Source organism: Schistocerca gregaria, chromosome 2 (assembly GCF_023897955.1).
Source record: "Schistocerca gregaria isolate iqSchGreg1 chromosome 2, iqSchGreg1.2, whole genome shotgun sequence".
Classification (NCBI taxonomy): Eukaryota; Metazoa; Arthropoda; class Insecta; order Orthoptera; family Acrididae; genus Schistocerca; species Schistocerca gregaria.
The window spans coordinates 413,462,575-413,483,902 of record NC_064921.1 but is presented as its reverse complement, the minus strand read 5'-3'; the positions used below and the strand labels follow the sequence as shown (position 1 = coordinate 413,483,902).

Sequence of the window (21,328 nt, the reverse complement as noted above, 5' to 3'; positions counted from 1 at the left end):
TGATTGCAGAGTGGGTTTTTCAACCCCCCCCCCCCCCCCCCCCCTCTCTCTCTCTCTCTCTCTCTCTCTTTGTCTACACTGGAAGAAGAATCACTGATTGCATTGTTGACTGAAGGAAAATGTCATATGCTGTATTGGACTTCAGAAGGAATCAATCTGAACGTTGATTTGAGTTTAATGCCGTGTCATTAACAAACAGCAAAAGTTCAATTTCAACAAGGTCAGAGAAGAAAGTGGCCATTTTCAAAGAAACAATACCCACTTTCACCTAAAGACATTTGCATTAGTTACAGAAAAACTATATCTAGTGGGATAGTTGAGGATGTGAATGCTGTTCCTTCCAAATGAGAGTACATTGCAGTAACCTTAGCTGGATTCCTTGTTTCAGGAAAAATGCAGTAATACTTTTTGTTTCATTGTGTCATGAATTATAGGAAAGCCGAAAAATAATGTAGCAAAAGGAGCCCCTCAGGGTGTTAATTAAAGAATTTGCATGTTTAGAATAAACAACAATGTGTGCTAAGAGATTTTTGGCTGCATCTTGATTGTAGGTCATGTGTAATTATACTTTTGTTATTAAAGTTTGAAAGTAAAATATTTGTAGGAAGAAATAGAATATATTGGAATGTGACTTAGAAAGAACAAGAAAAAAGTCTTAGAATGAATAAGCCTCTTATTTTCAAATACTGGGTGATACGGTTATTCCTTTCATAGGGTACTATTAAAAGCTTTCTAAACATTGACATTTTTCCCTATTTCCTCCTTAGCTTGTTTGCTGTCCATTTTGAATGCTGAAGTTTCAATATGTATTTCATACAAATGCTCTAAGACATCAAGTTTATCCCATTTTCAAACGTTTTCCTTGCACATCAACATTAATATCTAGTAATGACTGCTGGTCTGTCTGAATGTTTTTAAGGTTGTGATGATGTCCTTCATATTGTCACTTGTAAATTTAGAAGTGTTCGTGTTATTGTTGAGAGTCTTGATTATTTACCACATAATGTTTATTTCCTAAATGTCATAATTGCCAATAATGTAGGATTTACACTGCTAATATTGTATGACATGATATTTTATGTGTTGTGAATGATCCACAATGTGGCCTGTTTCAGTGTCATTGAATATACAAATAATTTCATTGGTCATGTATGTGGCATTTTACATGCTGCTGCCCAGTAAAGAGGACCTTCAGACAGTCCTGGGAAAGATAAAGAGATTGATAACAAGACTGTCACGCCAGATATCAGAAGATGTGAGAGAAGACCTAGCTATTGTATTGAGTGAAAACATACCAAGGCCCTTTCAAACAAGCCTGGAAATTAAGCGCAGAGTTAAAATGTAAGTATAGCACAAAACACTGAAAACATTTTGTATTTTTTTGAAAATATATTTTGATTCAAGTAAATGAGTTGGTATCAGGAACAGTTTTTAACTAATTATAGTGTTTTATGCAGTGTAAATATCAACATTTTTGTTTCAGCAATCTTAAAACATTAAAAATGCCTGTTTCTGTTACTGCTCAGTAAGCAGTATGACCAAGAAGAAAATGGTCTTCATGTGAAACTGTGAAAATATTCTAAATATTGTATTTAAAGTTAAATGATTATTTGGATCATATATAGTTTTTGTACAATAGGTTTTGGTCCAAGCATATTGAAATGGTACTGGCATTAAGTGGAATACAAATGGATATATCTTGAAACCTTTTGTTGAGGAAGCTGCATTATCTTCAAACAGGTTGACACATAATCTTCTGAGTCCTTTACATAGACTGTAAACCGTGATGGTGTCATGGCTTACCTTATTCCAGTGTTATATTACTGCTTTCTGTGTCATTTAATATAACAAACCTACAAAACAAACTATAAACTCTGCAGTTATTCTCTACTGTGCACAATCTATTATGTGAAATAAAACATATCAAGATGGTGGATAATGCAAATTGCATCCTTGGTAGTACCACAAATATAAGCATTAATAGTGAGAAAAATGTGTTAATATGTTAAGAAATGCAGCATTTATTGTGATCTTAGTGCATTCAGTGTTGTGTTATGTTATTGCTCAATGAGCAGGAAGACTGAAGGTGCAATCACTTACAGACAATTACTTCAGTACTGTTCACTATATACAAGTGTCCATTTGAAGATTTTTGCTAAACAAATTACCTTGGCAAGCTTTTATGGTCAATACTGTCACATACCACTTCAGAAGACTTATTGTATAAATAAAGAGAGTAACTTTTAGTGTGAAACAGACACAGTTTTCTTTTTATTGTTTAACATTCACTGTTCTGATGGTCTTCTTTTAGTGTTCAACCCTGAGGTTGGTTTGCAGCAGAGCGCCATTCCTCTCTTCTGTCTGCTTTCCTCTTCATTTCCACATATGTGTTACATCCAACGTCATTCATGATCTGTTGCATGTATGATATCCTTGGTCGCCCCCGCCGATTCCTTCCCTCAATAACTCCTTCTGCTATTGTTCCAATGATATTGTTGTGTCGTAGGATGTGCCCTACAAGTTTGTCTCTTCTTGTTTGGATGTGCCTCCACAGAGATCTGGTTTCCTGTACTCTTCTAAGCACCTCTTCATTTGTTACTTTGTCTGTCCAGCTGATCTTCATCATCCTTCTATAGCACCACATCTCCAGGGCCTCTAGCAGTCTTCTCTCTGCTCTTCCAACTGTCCAAGTTTCACATCCATATAGGGCCACACTCCAAACGAAACCTTTCATGATGCGTTTCCTTATTTTCAGACTGATGTTGTTGCTGGTGAGTAAGTTCCTTCTCTGATTAAATGCAATTTTGGCCTTTTGTATTCTGGTCGCAATTTCTTTCCGGCTTCTACCATCCCTCGTGATTTTGCTTCCCAGGTAAGTAAATTCTTGTATCACTTCCAGCTCCTCTCTTCCAATTCTAATTCTCGGAGGTTCATATTCTGCTCCTGTACTGCATACCATCACTTTAGTCTTTTTCTTGTTTATTCTCATTCCATACTGATTGTATAGAATTTTTTCCATTGTTCTGAGGACTTCCTCTAGATCTTCTTCTGTCTCTGTGACTATAGCAATATCATCTGCATAACGTACCATGTCTATCTTCTGCCCATTAATTTTGATCCCCACCTCAGTAGTTTCTCGAACTTGGTCTATAGCTTCCTGGATGTAAGCATTGAATATAAGAGGAGAGAGAGCACATCCTTGTCTTACCCCTTTTCTAATATTTGCTTGTTCTTCCTGGTGACAGTTCCTAATCACTGCCACCTCATTCTTATAGAAACTGAGTATCACGCGGATGTCTTTGTACTTTATTCCAATTTTCCTCAGCACTCTGAACATCTCTTGCCAGATAACGTTATCAAATGCCTTTTCCATGTCTATAAAGGCAATATAAGTTGGTTTATTTTTCTACGGTTATCCCAAGCATCAGCAGTAAACCATGTCAGTTCTGATGGTGTTGTTTCCAAATCGTGATTTCAAAACATCAATGAAAACAGTGAGAAGTGACGAGGCAAACTGTCGTTACTGCATGAAGCTTATCACTTATAACAATAATAAATGTATTACATGTTATATTATATCAAAGTGACAGGAAAATGCAAGTTGAAAACAGAAAGACTCTTTAGTGACCTGAGGAGCTCAGCCAGTACTCTATGAACACTCATGAGAAACATAAGAAAACTTTTCCTCTTGTAAAAAATGCACAATGAAAGGTATTATATTCTTTAAATATTCTTTTTCCCCCCAAGAACCATGGACCTTGCCGTTGGTGGGGAGGCTTGCGTGCCTCAGCGATACAGATAGTCGTACCATAGGTGCAACCACAACGGAGGGGTATCTGTTGAAAGACCAGACAAACTTGTGGTTCCTGAAGAGGGGCAGCAGCCTTTTCAGTAGTTGCAGGGGCAACAGTCTGGATGATTGACTGACCTGGCCTTGTAACAATAACCAAAACTGCCTTGCTGTGCTGGTACTGCGAACGGCTGAAAGCAAGGGCAAACTACAGCCGTAATTTTTCTCGAGGGCATGCAGCTTTACTGTATGATTAAATGATGATGGCATCCTCTTGGGTAAAATATTCCAGAGGTAAAATAGTCCCCCATTTGGATCTCCGGGTGGGGACTACTCAAGAGGATGTCGTTATCAGGAGAAAGAAAACTGGCGTTCTACGGATCGGAGAGTGGAATGTCAGCTCACTTAATTGGGCAGGTAGGTTAGAAAATTGAAAAAGGGAAATGGATAGGTTAAAGTTAGATATCGTGGGAATCAGTGAAGTTCGGTGGCAGAAGGAACAAGACTTCTGGTCAGGTGACTACAGGGTTATAAACACAAAATCAAATAGGGAGAGAAGGAAACGTAGCAGGTGAATATGGATTGGGGCTAAGAAGTGAAAGAGGAAGCCGCCTGGTAGAATTTTGCACAGAGCACAACTTAATCATAGCTAACACTTGGTTCAAGAATCATAAATAAGGCTGTATACATGGAAGAAGCCTGGAGATACTAAAAGGTATCAGATAGATTATATACTGGTAAGACAGAGATCCAGGAACCAGGTTTTAAATTGTAAGACATTTCCAGGGGCAGATGTGGACTCTAACCACAATCTATTGGTTATGACCTGTAGATTAAAACTGAAGAAACTGCAAAAAGGTGGGAATTTAAGGACATGGGACCTGGATAAACTGAAAGAACCGGAGGTTGTACAGAGTTTCAGGGAGAGCATAAGGGAAAAATGACAGGGATGGGGGAGAGAAATACAGTAGAAGATGAATGGGTAGCTTTGAGGGATGAAGTAGTGAAGGCAGCAGAGGATCAAGTAGGTAAAAAGATGAGGGCTAGTAGAAATCCTTGTGTAACAGAAGAAATATTGAATTTAATTGATGAAAGGAGAAAATATAAAAATGCAGTAAATGAAGCAGGCAAAAAGGAATACAGACGTCTCAAAAATGAGATCGACAGAAAGTGCAAAATGGCTAAGGAGGAATGGCTAGAGAACAAATGTAAGGATGTAGAGATTTATCTCTCTAGGGGTAAGATAGATTCTGCCTACAGGAAAATTAGAGAGACCTTTGGAGATAAGAGAACCACTTGTATGAACATCAAGAGCTCAGATGGAAACCCAGTTCTAAGCAAAGAAGGGAAAGCAGAAAGGTGGAAGGAGTATATAGAGGGTCTGTACAAGGGCGATGTACTTGAGGAGAATATTATGGAAATGGAAGAGGATGTAGGTGAATATGAAATGGGAGATACAATACTGCGTGAAGAGTTTGACAGAACACTGAAAGACCTGAGTGACTTAGAGAAAGCTTTTGACAATGTTGACTGGAATACTCTCTTTCAAATTCTTAAGGTGGCAGGAGTAAAATACAGAGAGCGAAAGGCTATTTACAATTTGTACAGAAACCAGATGGCAGTTATAAGAGTCGAGGGACATGAAAGAGAAGCAGTTGTTGGAAAGGGAGTGAGACAGGGTTGGAGTCTCTCCCCGGTGTTATTCAATCTGTATATTGAGCAAGCAGTGAAGGAAACAAAAGAAAAATTTGGAGTAGGTATTAAAATACATGGAGAAGAAATAAAAACTTTGAGGTTTGCCGATGACATCCTAATTCTGTCAGAGACAGCTAAGGACTTGGAAGAGCAGTTGAACGGAATGGACACTGTCTTGAAAGGAGGGTATAAGATGAACATCAACAAAAGCAAAATGAGGATAATGGAATGTAGTCGAATTAAGTCGGGTGATGCTGAGGGAATTAGATTAGGAAATGAGACACTTAAAGTAGTAAAGGAGTTTTGCTATTTGGGGAGCAAAATAATGGATGATGGTTGAAGTAGAGAGGATATAAAATGTAGACTGGCAATGGTAAGGAAAGCGTTTCTGAAGAAGAGAAATTTGTTAACATCGAGCATAGATTTAAGTGTCAGGAAGTCGTCTCTGAGAGTATTTGTATGGAGTGTAGCCATGTATGGAAGTGAAACATGGATGATAAATAGTTTAGACAAGAAGAGAATAGCAGCTTTCGAAATGTGGTGCTACAGAAGAATGCTGAAGATTAGATGGGTGGATCACATAACTAATGAGAAAGTATTGAATAGGATTGGGGAGAAGAGAAGTTTGTGGCACAACTTGACCAGAAGAAGGGATCGGTTGGTAGGACATGTTCTGAGGCATCAAGGGATCACCAATTTAGTATTGCAGGGCAGTGTGGAAGGTAAAAATTGTAGAGGGAGACCAAGAGATGAATACACTAAGCAGATTCAGAAGGATGTAGGTTGCAGTAGGTACTGGGAGATGAAGAAGCTTGCACAGGATAGAATAGCATGGAGAGCTGCATCAAACCAGTCTCAGGACTGAAGACCACAACAACAACAACAACAACAAATGTTCTTTAAATGCAACGTACCATACCACAGTTGAAGTACCACTTAAGTAACAAGAATATAGTACAGTGAAACAGCATGCTACATGCAACAAACAAAGTTGACAAAATAAGAAAGTGCACAGTGCATTATTTCAAAATACGGCTCTGGAAGTTGGTCTTCGTAGAAAATGTTGCAAAACTGTGAACTCAGGAATATGATGTGATTAGTGCAACAGAATATTTCAATTTTTAAATGAACACACCACCATTTGACTGTATTGTTGTTTATTTAATTCCAACCAAGGTTTTGGTCTTTTATGCCATTTTCAAGTGATGGAGGTTATGTCATTATCATATACTGCAGGTTATCAAACGCAAAATTGGTCATAAATTAAGAAAAATCATTATCTTGTAAAATAATGATGATTTTACATCTTGCATTTTGCAGGAAGCGAATATTTTCCTTAGTTTATGGACAGTTTTGAGCTTGATGTCCTGCAAAATACACTCCTGGAAATCGAAAAAAGAACACATTGACACTGTTGTGTCAGACCCACCATACTTGCTCCGGACACTGCGAGAGGGCTGTACAAGCAATGATCACATGCACAGCACAGCGGACACACCAGGAACCGTGGTGTTGGCCATCGAATGGCGCTAGCTGCGCAGTATTTGTGCACCGCCGCCGTCTGTGTCAGCCAGTTTGCCGTGGCATACGGAGCTCCATTGCAGTCTTTAACACTGGTAGCATGCCGCGACAGCGTGGACGTGAACCGTATGTGCAGTTGATGGACTTTGAGCGAGGGCGTATAGTGGGCATGCGGGAGGCCGGGTGGACGCCGAATTGCTCAACTCGTGGGGCGTGAGGTCTCCACAGTACTTCGATGTTGTCACCAGTGGTCGGCAGAAGGTGCATGTGCCCGTCAACCTGGGACCGGACCGCAGCGACGCACGGATGCACGCCAAGACCGTAGGATCCTACGCAGTGCCGTAGGGGACCGCACCACCACTTCCCAGCAAATTAGGGACACTGTTGCTCCTGGGGTATCGGCGAGGACCATTCGCAACCGTCTCCATGAAGCTGGGCTACGGTCCCGCACACCGTTAGGCCATCTTCCACTCACGCCCCAACATCGTGCAGCCCACCTCCAGTGGTGTCGCGACTGGCGTAAATGGAGGGACGAATGGAGACGTGTCGTCTTCAGTGATGAGAGTCGCTTCTGCCTTGGTGCCAATGATGGTCGTATGCATGTTTGGCGCCGTGCAGGTGAGCACCACAATCAGGACTGCATGCGACCGAGGCACACAGGGCCAACACCCGGCATCATGGTGTGGGGAGCGATCTCCTACACTGGCTGTACACCTCTGGTGATCGTCGAGGGGACACTGAATAGTGCACGGTACATCCAAACCGTCATCGAACCCATCGTTCTACTATTCCTAGACCTGCAAGGGAACTTGTTGTTCCAACAAGACAATGCACGTCCGCATGTATCCCGGGCCACCCAACGTGCTCTAGAAGGTGTAAGTCAACTACCCTGGCCAGCAAGATCTCCGGATCTGTCCCCCTTTGAGCATGTTTGGGACTGGATGAAGCGTCGTCTCATGCGGTCTGCACGTCCAGCACGAACGCTGGTCCAACTGAGGCGCCAGGTGCAAATGGCATAGCAAGCCGTTCCACAGGACTACATCCAGCATCTCTACGATCGTCTCCATGGGAGAATAGCAGCCTGCATTGCTGCGAAAGGTGGATATACACTGTATAATATAATAAAATGATAATATAATAGGATAGGGAAGCAATGATGAAATGTTGGAATGTGTGGCTTTTTTAAAATGGATGAATTAACGAGATTAATTCTTTGGCATGAAGGACAAGCACAATAAGCTAGGCATTGCCTGTAACAGGGAAGGAATCATTTTAGTTTATATTTATATAAATAAATCGTCTTCATAGTATTTTATGCGTACCAATTATTAATATTATGTGCGATCGCCATCTCCTTGACTGTGGCCGTGTTGTTATATTCAGATCTTCGTAAATTTTCCGAAGTACACACGTGGGCTTCCGTTCTTCTTATTGCATTACTACTTGAAATAATAATAACTCTCACAAATATTCTGTTAATAAAACACTACTATATTTCTGTTCGATGCACATAGAAAATACACACAATGTCGGTCTGCAATTACTCGCTAAAAAATGGCGGTTCTCACTCGTTCACTCACTGAGCGAAACCCTCCTTCCAACAACTCGTACAAGAACAAAAACTGCTCTGTCTTTTAACATCTGAAAGTCAAAAATACCTGACGGTAGGCACAGGCTCTACGCTGGGCTACTACCACCTCATCTTTTCTCTTTGCTTTTAAAGAGGATGAAAACATAAAAGTAAGAAATGCAAAAGGTATATCACAACTGTACTAGTGCCGACATTGTGCATGCTCTGTTGCCTGTGTCTATGTGCCTGTGGTTGTGTCAGTGTGATCATGTGATGTATCTGACCCCAGGAATGTGTCAATAAAGTTTCCCGTTCCTGGGACAATGAATTCACGGTGTTCTTATTTCAATTTCCAGGAGTGTATGTTAATGACATATACTCAGTCACTTGAAAACGGCTGAAAATCCCGAAACCTAATCATAATTAAATAAACAACAATATACTCAAATAGCAGTATGCTCATTTAAAAATTATTGTGTGACTCTTGCTCAGCAACATCAAAAATAAAATACGAGGTTCATTCAAGTTCTAAGGCCTCCGATTTTTTTTTTCTAATTAACTACTCACCTGAAATCAATGAAACTGGCATTACTTCTCGACGTAATCGCCCTGCAGACGTACACATTTTTCACAACGCTGATGCCATGATTCCATGGCAGCGGCAAAGGCTTCTTTAGGAGTCTGTTTTGACCACTAGAAAATCGCTGAGGCAATAGCAGCACGGCTGGTGAATGTGCGGCTACGGAGAGTGTCTTTCATTGTTGGAAAAATCCAAAAGTGACTGGGAGCCAGGTCAGGTGAGTAGGGAGCATAAGGAATCACTTCAAAGTTGTTATCACGAAGAAACTGCTGCGTAACCTTAGCTCGATGTGCGGGTGCGTTGTCTTGGTGAAACAGCACACGCGCAGCCCTTCCCGGACGTTTTTGTTGCAGTGCAGGAAGGCATTTGTTCTTCAAAACATTTTCATAGGATGCACCTGCTACCGTAGTGCCCTTTGGAATGCAATGGGTAAGGATTACGCCCTCACTGTCCCAGAACATGGACACCATCATTTTTTCAGCACTGGCGGTTACCCAGAATTTTTTTGGTGGCGGTGAATCTGTGCTTCCATTGAACTGACTGGTGCTTTGTTTCTGAATTGAAAAATGGCATCCACGTCTCATCCATTGTCACAACTGACAAAAAGAAATTCCCATTCATGCTGTCGTTGCGCGTCAACATTGCTTGGCAACATGCCACACGGGCAGCCACGTGGTCGTCTGTAAGCATTCGTGGCAGCCACCTGGATGACACTTTTCGCATTTTCAGGTCGTCATGCAGGATTGTGTGCACAGAACCCACAGAAATGCCAACTTTGGAGGCGATCTGTTCAACAGTCATTCGGCGATCCCCCAAAACAATTCTCTCCACTTTCTCGATCATGTCGTCAGACCGGCTTGTGCGAGCCTGAGGTTGTTTCGGATTGTTGTCACACGATGTTCTGCCTTCATTAAACTGTCGCACCCTCGAATGCACTTTCATCACATCCATAACTCCATCACCACATGTCTCCTTCAACTGTCGATGAATTTCAATTGGTTTCACACCACGCAAGTTCAGAAAACGAATGATTGCACACTGTTCAAGTAAGGAAAACGTCGCCATTTTAAGTATTTAAAACAGTTCTCATTCTCGCCACTGGCGGTAAAATTCCATCTGCCGTATGGTGCTGCCATCTCTGGGATGTATTGACAATGAATGCGGCCTCATTTTAAAACAATGAGAATGTTTCTATCTCTTTCCAGTCCAGACAAAAAAAATCGGAGGCCTTAGAACTTGAATGCACCTCGTATTTCATTTTCATTGTGGGCAAGTGGATCCCTCAGTGAAAAATTAAAAGTACTTTCTTATCAAATGGAAATGCGGTGATTGTAAGTACAGAAAGTGGAGGAAAGTGACACTTAAAACAGTATGAAAGATGTGCAAACACATAAAAACAGTGAGGTGAATGAAATACACTTTGTGCAAGAAAACCCCTTTGAAATGGCTGAAGGGAAGAACATTGAGCAATCATGGTCACTTGCAGAAACTTTACATTCTAACAGATAACAATGGATGGGGAATCACAACCCTTGTTAACAAAGCATGAGTTGCAAAATCCACAAGTTTGGCTAAGTATAGTGCTTGCCTTTCAAAAGTAATTAAGAGTGTTCATACTGCAGAAATTGTCAAGTTGACTTAAAATGACTTTGCAGCACTGTTTGGCAGCTCTAACAATGTATACAAGACTGAAACATCAATAACTTGCTGGGAACTAGAGATGCACCTTGCTCGTATCTTTCACACAAATGTTGTCTTTGTGAACATACTGCATCACCATGATTTGCCATGTTGGTCTGGCATAAACAAGGTACTATACATAAACTAGTCAAAAACATTTGTGTTGTTGTTATTTGTGAAGTGGACTGAAGATTTCACCCTTCACATGGACTCAGCCTGAATAATGTAGGGAAGCACCTTGTGAAACAAAAGTTTCTGGAAGAAATCAAGAGGCAGTGCAGCAAATTTCTGAAGCACTGAAAGCATTACCAGTGCCATCACTAAAATCTGGAACAGCAGGAACAACACCACAACAACAGTAACCAACAGAAGCAACAGCAATGAAAATAATATCAACAAAATCAGAAGAAACAATACAAAAATTAGGACCATCATCAGTCGGAGCAGCAGAACCATCAGCAGATGATTTTTTTTTTATGGTTTCAGAGCAAGGAATAAAAAAAGAATATGACAAATCAACGTGCAAACATGCAGTTAATTCACAGCAACTTCTTAGTTTTAAACATTCATGGCCTTGAAAGCGAAGATGAAATATTGGAGGAATTATCGATACAAAATAAGTATCCTTTATTCTGTTCATCCAAACACTGGCTTAACAACAACAAATAAAATAATATAAACTGAAAAGTCATAAATGCGGAATCAATTTCTGCAGATCTTAGTACCAAAAGGGTGGTACTGTAATCTACATTTCCAGTGAAATAGATTTTAGAGTTCTTGATCTTGATCTCAGATGGGCATATGTTGTGAAACACTTTGAAATTACGGGTATCATATGTGATGTAATTAAGGTCATCACAATTAATAAAATATTCTGGGCTATTATGCTGTGGTCGAATGTATTAGGTCTACAACTTTGCTTCCACCATTTTGCAATAGACGGCAGTAGCGGCAAGTGGCGTTCAGGTGGTTGGTCATAGGTGTAATACAATAAACTTAGGCATCAGTAAATATAATACCATAAAAATATTAGTCAATTTATGATTGCATCATAAGGTTATTCTCGACTAAGCATGCCAACTTACATACCCATTTCTCGCCATTTGTGGAAAGTTTTAATTTTCTGCCTTAACATGAAGAAATCTGGGGCTGTGGCTCTTAAAATGCTGGGTAAGACCAATGGTGAGGGAACTATTAGTGGAAGAACGGTGATGTTGATGTCAAAGACTGGCATAGCAGTGGAAGACAGAATGTTGTAGATACTGAAACAGAAGAAGACAGTCACAGGACATCATTATCGAAAGCAATTGATGCGTTCGAGCCAAGCACTGAAACACAAACGGCCACAATGAAGGTAATTTTGCAGTAGGTCAGTGCTTGACCCCATGTCGCATAACCCGTCAAAATATATGTGGAAATGTTGAAATGAGAAGACCTATCCCTCTGCCATATTCTCCATATGTTGCTCTTTCTGACTACCACCTTTTTCAATCAGTGGCATACAGTCTGGCTGACCAGCATTTCTGATCATATGAAAAAGTGCAAAACTGGATCCCACAAAAGACACCCAGTTCTTCCACCATGGGATGCGTATGCTATCCAAAAGATGGGAGAATATAGTGGCCAGCAATGGGAAATACTATGAATCATAAGTTTTTTGTAAGTTTTTCACGATAAAGCCCTGAACTTTGAGGAAAAACAGCAGAAGCAAAATTTTAGACCTAGTATTTCACATTTAAGCCCAATGTTTCATCCCCTTCTGCAGAGGACATTTTCAAGGGAGTCACAGCTTCTTTGAGTGTTCATTTTATCACCCTGGCTCGTTACTGACTGCATCATAATTCCGTTTTTGCATGCTTTGTGCAGTGGCATGATGTCACAGCTTTTGAATACCTTAGTGGAGTTGGCTGCTGCTGTCATCTGCTGTCATCACCATATGATGGAAGACTGGTACACATCTTCTTCACTACCAGAATCCAGATTACATTAAATTTCATGTCTTCCTCTTTCCTATTGAAATTCCTGGGGTGTTTTACAGCACCTATGGCTTCTGTATAGCCTTTCATGGTATCTGCTTGTGGCTGCCAGTACTTGAGTCATGTTGTTGTTGTTGTTGTTGTTTTTGTGGTCTTCAGTCCTGAGACTGGTTTGATGCAGCTCTCCATGTTACTCTATCCTGTGCAAGCTTCTTCATCTCCCAGTACCTACTGCAACCTACATCCTTCTGAATCTGCTTAGTGTATTCATCTCTTGGTCTCCCTCTACGATTTTTACCTTCCACACTGCCCTCCAATACTAAATTGGTGATCCCTTGATGCCTCAGAACATGTCCTACCAACCGATCCCTTCTTCTGGTCAAGTTGTGCCACAAACTTCTCTTCTCCCCAATCCTATTCAATACTTCCTCATTAGTTATTTGATCTACCCATCTAAACTTCAGCATTCTTCTGTAGCACCACATTTTGAAAACTTCTATTCTCTTCTTGTCCAAACTATTGATCATCCATGTTTCACTTCCATACATGGCTACACTCCATACAAATACTTTCAGAAATGACTTCCTGACACTTAAATCTATACTCGATGTTAACAAATTTCTCTCCTTCAGAAACGCTTTCCTTGCCATTGCCAGTCTACATTTTATATCCTCTCTACTTCGAGCATTATCAGTTATTTTGCTCCCCAAATAGCAAAACTCCTTTACTACTTTAAGTGTCTCATTTCCTAATCTAATTCCCTCAGCATTACTTGATTTAATTCGACTACATTCCATTATCCTCGTTTTGCTTTTGTTGATGTTCATCTTAATCCTCCTTTCAAGACACTATCCATTCCATTCAACTGCTGTTCCATGTCCTTTGCTGTCTCTTGACATAATTACGATGTCATCGGCAAACCTCAAAGTTTTTATTTCTTTTCCATGGATTTTAATACCTACTCCAAATTTTTCTTTTATTTCCTTCACTGCTTGCTCAATATACAGATTGAATAACATCGGGGAGAGACTCCAACCCTGTCTCACTCCCTTTCCAACCACTGCTTCCCTTTCATGTCCCTTGGCTCTTATTACTGCCATCTTGTTTTGTGTACAAATTGTAAATAGCCTTTCGCTCCCTGTATTTTACCCCTGCCACCTTCAGAGTTTGAAAGAGAGTATTCCAGTCAACATTGTCTAGCTTCTAAGATACGTCGTAGGGTCAGTATTGCCTCAAGTGTTCCAACATTTCTATGGAATCCAAACTGATCTTCCCCGAGGTCGGCTTCTACTAGTTTTTCCATTCGTCTGTAAAGAATTCGCGTTAGTATTCTGCAACTGTGACTTATCAAACTGATAGTTTGATAGTTTTCACATCTGTCAACACCTGCTTTCTTTCGAATTGGAATTATTATATTTTCTCCTTTCATCAATTAAATTCAATATTTCTGAGGGTATTTCACCTGTGTCATACATCTTGCTCACCAGCTGGTAGAGTTTTGTCATGACTGGCACTCCCAAGGCCGTCAGTAGTTCCAATGGAATGTTGTCTACTCCCGGGGCCTTGTTTCGACTCAGGTCATCAGTGCTCTGTCAAACTCTTCACGCAGTATCGTATCGCCCATTTCATCTTCATCTACATCGTCTTCCATTTCCATAATATTGTCCTCAAGTACATCGCCCTTGTATAGACCCTCTATATACTCCTTCCACCTTTCTGCTTTCCCTTCTTTGCTTAGAACAGGGTTTCCATCTGAGCTCTTGATGTTCATACAAGTGGTTCTCTTATCTCCAAAGGTCTCTTTAATTTTCCTGTAGGCAGTATCTATCTTATCCCTAGTGAGATAAGCCTCTACATCCTTGCATTTGTCCTCTGCTTAGCCATTTTGCACTTCCTGTTGATCTCATTTTTGAGACGTCTGTATTCCTTTTTGCCTGCTTCATTTACTGCATTTTTTATATTTTCTCCTTTCATCAATTAAATTCAATATTTCTTCTGTTTCCCAAGGATTTCTACTAGCCCTCTTCTTTTTACCTGCTTGATCCTCTGCTGCCTTGACTATTTCATCCCTCAAAGCTACCCATTCTTCTTCTACACTATTTCTCTCCCCCATTCTTGTCAATTGTTCCATTATGCTATCCCTGAAACTCTGTACAAACTCTGATTCTTTTAGTTTATCCAGGTTCCATCTCCTTAAATTCCCACCTTTTTGTAGTTTCTTCAGTTTTAATCTACAGGCCTTAGCCAATAGATTGTGGTCAGAGTCCACATCTGCCCCTAGAAATGTCTTACGATTTAAAATCTGGTTCCTAAATCTCTGTCTTACCATTATACAATATATCTGAAACCCGTAAGTATCTCCAGGCTTCTTCCATATGTACAACTGTCTTTTATGATTCTTGAACCAAGTGTTAGCTATGATTAAGTTGTTCTCTGTGCAAAATTCTACTAGGCGGCTTCCTCTTTCATTTCTTAGCCCCAGTCCATATTCACCTATGTTTCCTTCTTTCCCTTTTCCTACTACTGAATTCCAGTCATCCATGACTATTAAATTTTTGTCACCCTTCACTATCTGAATAATTTCTTTTATTTCATCATACATTTCTTCAATTTCTTTGGCATCTGCAGAGCTAGTTGGCATATAAACATGTACTACTGTAGTAGGTGTGGGCTTCGTATCTATCTTGGCCACAATAATGCGTTCACTATGCTGTTTGTAGTAGCTTACCTGCATTCCTATTGTTTTATTCATTATTAAACCTACTCCTGCATTACCTCTATTTGATTTTGTGTTTATAACCCTGTAGTCACCTGACCAGTAGTCTTGTTACTCCTGCCACCGAACTTCACTAATTCCCACTATATCTAACTTTAACCTATCCATTTCCCTTTTTCAATTTTCTAACCTACCTGACCGATTCAGGGATCTGACATTCCATGCTCGGATCCGTAGAACCCCAGTTTTCTTTCTCCTGATAACGACATCCTCTTGAGTAGCCCCGCCCAGAGATCCGAATGGGGGAGTATTTTGCCTCCAGAATATTTTACCCAAGAGGACGCCATCATCATTTAATCATACAGTAAAGCTGCATGGCCTCGGGAAAAATTACAGCCGTAGTTTCGCCTTGCTTTCAGCCATTCGCAGTACCAGCACAGCAAGGCCGTTTTGGTTATTGTTACAAGGTCAGATCAGTCAATCATCCAGACTTGCCCCTGCAACTACTGAAAAGGCTGCTGCCCCTCTTCAGGAACCACACGTTTGTCTGGCCTCTCAACAGATACCCCTCCGTTGTGGTTGCACCTACGGTACGGCTGTCTGTATCGCTAAGGCACGCAAGCCTCCCCACCAACGGCAAGGTCCGTGGTTCATGGGGGGACTTGAGTCATATCAAAATAAATTTGGTGGTCTCCTGGCTGCAAAGCATCTTTAGCAACAGTCTGTCAGTCCCCCCCACCCACCCACCCTCCCACCCTCTTCTGCAGTTGTTTCTTGACCTTTTTGTACTACCCACATATACCTCCCAGAAAAATCCTGTAGATTCCTGCTTTTTCCAGTGGTTTACAAGCATCCTTGGCCAATTTTTGGTGATCTTGCATCTTCCGGGTGGGGTTGCAGATTACCACGATGTTCTGCTTCTTAAAGATTTTTTCCCATGTGCTCAATAACGTCCTTTAATGAAAGTCAGGAAAACTTTCAATTTTGCATGCACCTGTGCATTCCTATGATTTCTGCATGGTGGTCTTAAATTCTTTTTACCTCAGTGGATGAATAACCATTCTTGAAAAATTTACTTTACTTAACACGATCAGGCCCAGAGGACCGCGTGCTGCTACAAGGTTCCTCCACCACTGGATTCTGTTTTTTGTCTCCTGGCACCAATCATTCTCTATTCCAAGTCCTCGTGGATTCCATCCCTGCTTCTCTTCATTGGTGTTCCTAGTGGACATCTTCAATAATGAGTATAATCCGTAGCTTTCAAAGGCCATCGGCATTCATCCACCCAACTGACATGTCCTGTCCATATGAGGTGCTTGGTTCTCATCAGTCCTACAATGTTTTTTCTATTGTACATTTTGTCTAGTTCACAATTATGTCTGATCCTGCATTCTCCAGTGATCTCATCTTGTACCGGACCAAAGATCTTCTTTAAGACTTTCCACTCAAAAACAAGAAGATTGTTCAAGTCTTTTTTCCAGACACTCCAAGTTCCACAACTGTACAGTACTATGGGTTGAATCACTGTTTTATAAAGCTAGAGTTTGAAATTCCTCAAGAGACCACATTATGCAAGAAGTTAACTGAGACCAAAGTATGGTCGGTTGGCGGCTTGGATCCTCACTTTGATTTCTGCTTCATATGTTGCGTCTTCTGTAAAGATTACCCCAAGACATTTAAATTCATGAATCCGTTTGTTTCTGACTATCAAAGGCTGGAGTAGGTCTCTTGAATAAACATGGGTCCTGCTCATCACCACATATTCTGTCTTTGATTCATTCACAGGGAGTCCAACTTTGCTTGCTTCCACCTTCACGTTTTCACTCATTCGCATTAGTTCCTCCTTAGACCTGGACAACAGGGCCACACCATCAGCAAACGTGAGATGTGTAGTTTTCTCACCATCTACCTCTATACGCTCGAAGCTTTTTATGAGAGACTTCTCTCATTATCTTTTCAAGTGTTAGGTTGAACAATACCGGTGACACACCATCTACTTGTCTCAACCCTGTCTTTATGTTAAAGCTCTTTGTGAGTTGGTTCCCAAGCTTCACTTTGCCTTTTTAATCAGTGAGACGAATTCCAACTAGGCTGACGAGTTTCTTAGGTATTCCAAACTCTGTTAGGCAGTTTATTAGCCTCTTCGATGGATGCAGTCATAAGCCTTCTTAAAATCTATGATGAGCACATGGAATTCTTTGTCATACTCCCACAACTTTTCGGTGAGTTGTCACAGCATAAAGATGTTGTCGACAGTTGAATGGCCCTTCCTGAATCCCCCCGATATTCACCAGTACTTCTTCTGCAAATGGCTGTATTCTATCCAGTATACAGTTGGACAAGATCTTATAGCAGACATTCAGTAGGGCGATTTCTCTGTAGTTAGTTCATTTCATTTTGTCACCTTTCTTGTGTATAGGGTGTATGGCAGCTGCCTTCCAATCTTCTGGAATCTCCTCCAAGTCCAGATCTCCTTGATTAATTGGTGAATTTTCTTGTGGAGTCTCTCCCCTCCAGCTTGTATGATTTCTGCCTGGATTCCATCTTCTCCTGGGCTTTTTTGTTCTTTAGCATCATTATCTGATTCTTTATTTCCTATAGTTTGGGTGGAGAATAGTCTAAATCTGCACTGTCAGGAAATTGAAATTCAAACAGGTCTTTAGGTTCATCACAGTTGAGGAGTTCCCTGAATTATTGTCTCCACCTTTCAGCAATGTCAAGCCCACAGGTGAGTATGCTCCCATTATTATCTTTGATGAATTTTTGATGGCTTTGATACCCTTTTTTGAAGAATTTTACTTTCTGGTACATCTTTCATGCCTCTTTCCCCAAGAAATCTTGTTGAGCCTTATCTGTCCGTCCTTTAACATACATTCTCTTTGCCCTTCTCAGGGTTGCTTGAATAGTTCTCCAAACTTCTTCGAACTGTGCTTTGCCTTGTGCAAAATCAATCCTTTGTAACCAGCTCTCCTTGGATTCTCTTCTCTTGGCTAATGCCTTAATACATTCATCCCCAAACCAAATCTTTTTCCCTCTGATCCGCCTGTTGATGACTACATTCGCCACCTCATTTACGGCATCCTTAACTTCTTTCCACATTTCATCTGGGTTCTATTGTGAAACATCTTCCTGCAGATTTTCAAAGCGATCGCTGAGCTGGAGCTGAAATTATTCTTTCTTGTGTTGTCTTTCAGTGCATCGATATGGCAGTGGACATCTTTTGTAAGGTTGTTTCTAAGTTTGGCTCTTTGAGTTGTACTTTTAGCCAGCTGTTTACGAGAAAATGATCACTCCCACACTCTGCACCCCACGCTGTCTTTACATCCATCACCCAGTTCCTTGCTTTGATACCTACTGCAATGTGGTCTATCTGATTAACTGTTTTACCATCTGACAATACCCAAGTTCCTTTATGTATATCCTTCCATTGGAAATTTGTGCTGCTTATGAATATCATTTTGGATGTGAAACTTCCTGGCAGATTAAAACTGTGTGCCGGACCAAGACTTGAACTAGGGACCTTTGCCTTTCACGGTCAAGTGCTCTACCATCTGAGCTACTCAAGCACGACTCACGCCCCATCCTCACAGCTTTACTTCTGCCAGTATCTCATCTCCTACCTTCCAAACCTTACAGAAGCTCACCTGCAAACCTTGCAAAACTAGCAATCCTGAAAGAAAGGATATTGCAGAGTCATGGCTTAGCCACAGCCTAGGGAATGTTTCCAGAATCAAATATTCGATCTGCAGTGGAGTGCTCTACCTTGCCCACCAAAGGCAAAGGTCCTGAGTTTGAGTCTTGGTCCAGCACACAGTTTTAATCTGCCAGGAAGTTTCACATCTGCGCTCACTCCGCTGCAGAGTGAAAATCTCATTCTGGATTCCTTTGGATGTTATGAATCTGATGCCATTTTAATTGCAGAGTTCATGAAGACTGTGTCTTCCAGTTGTTGACTGGAATACATTCTCTTTTCCGACTTTAGCATTCGTGTCTCCCACTAGGACTTTACAATCATTATTTGGGATGGCATCTATGACTACCTCCAGTTCTGCATAGAATTCATCCTTCACTTGAGATGTACTTTCTTCTGTGGGTGCATGGCAATCCACAAACGATATTTTACATCTTTCTATGTCTATTCTAGTGCTCACAGCCTTAAACCCAGATACATTAGCAGCCAGAGCCTTATTCACACAAAATGCCATACCCAGTTTATGTCCTGTCTTAAAGCCTCCATAAAAGATTCTGTACTTCTCAATATCTAGGATACCAATATCCTCCCAACGGACTTCCTGCAAACTGACAAGATCCATCTTATTTCTTTCGATTTCCTTGACTAGACTCATTGTGTTGCCTGTTTTATATAAACTACAAATATTCCATGTTCCAAATTGTAAACCTTGTTCTAGCACTTTTCATCTACACTCCTGGAAATGGAAAAAAGAACACATTGACACTGGTGTGTCAGACCCACCATACTTGCTCCGGACACTGCGAGAGGGCTGTACAAGCAATGATCACACGCACGGCACAGCGGACACACCAGGAACCGCGGTGTTGGCCGTCGAATGGCGCTAGCTGCGCAGCATTTGTGCACCGCCGCCGTCAGTGTCAGCCAGTTTGCCGTGGCATACGGAGCTCCATCGCAGTCTTTAACACTGGTAGCATGCCGCGACAGCGTGGACGTGAACCGTATGTGCAGTTGACGGACTTTGAGCGAGGGCGTATAGTGGGCATGCGGGAGGCCGGGTGGACGTACCGCCGAATTGCTCAACACGTGGGGCGTGAGGTCTCCACAGTACATCGATGTTGTCGCCAGTGGTCGGCGGAAGGTGCACGTGCCCGTCGACCTGGGACCGGACCGCAGCGACGCATGGATGCATGCCAAGACCGTAGGATCCTACGCAGTGCCGTAGGGGACCGCACCGCCACTTCCCAGCAAATTAGGGACACTGTTGCTCCTGGGGTATCGGCGAGGACCATTCGCAACCGTCTCCATGAAGCTGGGCTACGGTCCCGCACACCGTTAGGCCATCTTCCACTCACGCCCCAACATCGTGCAGCCCGCCTCCAGTGGTGTCGCGACAGGCGTAAATGGAGGGACGAATGGAGACGTGTCGTCTTCAGCAATGAGAGTCGCTTCTGCCTTGGTGCCAATGATGGTCGTATGCGTGTTTGGCGCCGTGCAGGTGAGCGCCACAATCAGGACTGCATACGACCGAGGCACACAGGGCCAACACCCGGCATCATGGTGTGGGGAGCGATCTCCTACACTGGCCGTACACCTCTGGTGATCATCGAGGGGACACTGAATAGTGCACGGTACATCCAAACCGTCATCGAACCCATCGTTCTACCATTCCTAGACCGGCAAGGGAACTTGCTGTTCCAACAGGACAACGCACGTCCGCATGTATCCCGTGCCATCCAACGTGCTCTAGAAGGTGTAAGTCAACTACCCTGGCCAGCAAGATCTCCGGATCTGTCCCCCATTGAGCATGTTTGGGACTGGATGAAGCGTCGTCTCACGCGGTCTGCACGTCCAGCACGAACGCTGGTCCAACTGAGGCGCCAGGTGGAAATGGCATGGCAAGCCGTTCCACAGGACTACATCCAGCATCTCTACGATCGTCTCCATGGGAGAATAGCAGCCTGCATTGCTGCGAAAGGTGGATATACACTGTACTAGTGCCGACATTGTGCATGCTCTGTTGCCTGTGTCTATGTGCCTGTGGTTCTGTCAGTGTGATCCTGTGATTTATCTGACCCCAGGAATGTGTCAATAAAGTTTCCCCTTCCT

The 21,328-nt window shown here is 41.8% G+C and overlaps 1 protein-coding gene across 3 annotated transcripts in view; it reads left to right on the top strand.

Annotated features, from left to right (window-relative positions):
- LOC126323445 (telomerase reverse transcriptase-like) overlaps window positions 1-2,258 on the top strand; it is a 180,682-nt gene extending 178,424 nt beyond the window's left edge. Inside the window, exons 10-11 of one of the 3 annotated variants that reach the window (XM_049994683.1) lie at window positions 1,116-1,341; window positions 1,484-2,258. In XM_049994683.1, coding sequence (XP_049850640.1) covers window positions 1,116-1,341; window positions 1,484-1,529 — 272 coding nt within the window. In that variant the 3' untranslated portion in view covers window positions 1,530-2,258. Of the gene's footprint in view, window positions 1-1,115; window positions 1,342-1,483 lie in introns of those variants that run through there. The other 2 variants (XM_049994684.1, XM_049994685.1) reach the window with 2 other exon arrangements.
- Window positions 2,259-21,328: the final 19,070 nt, after the last annotated feature.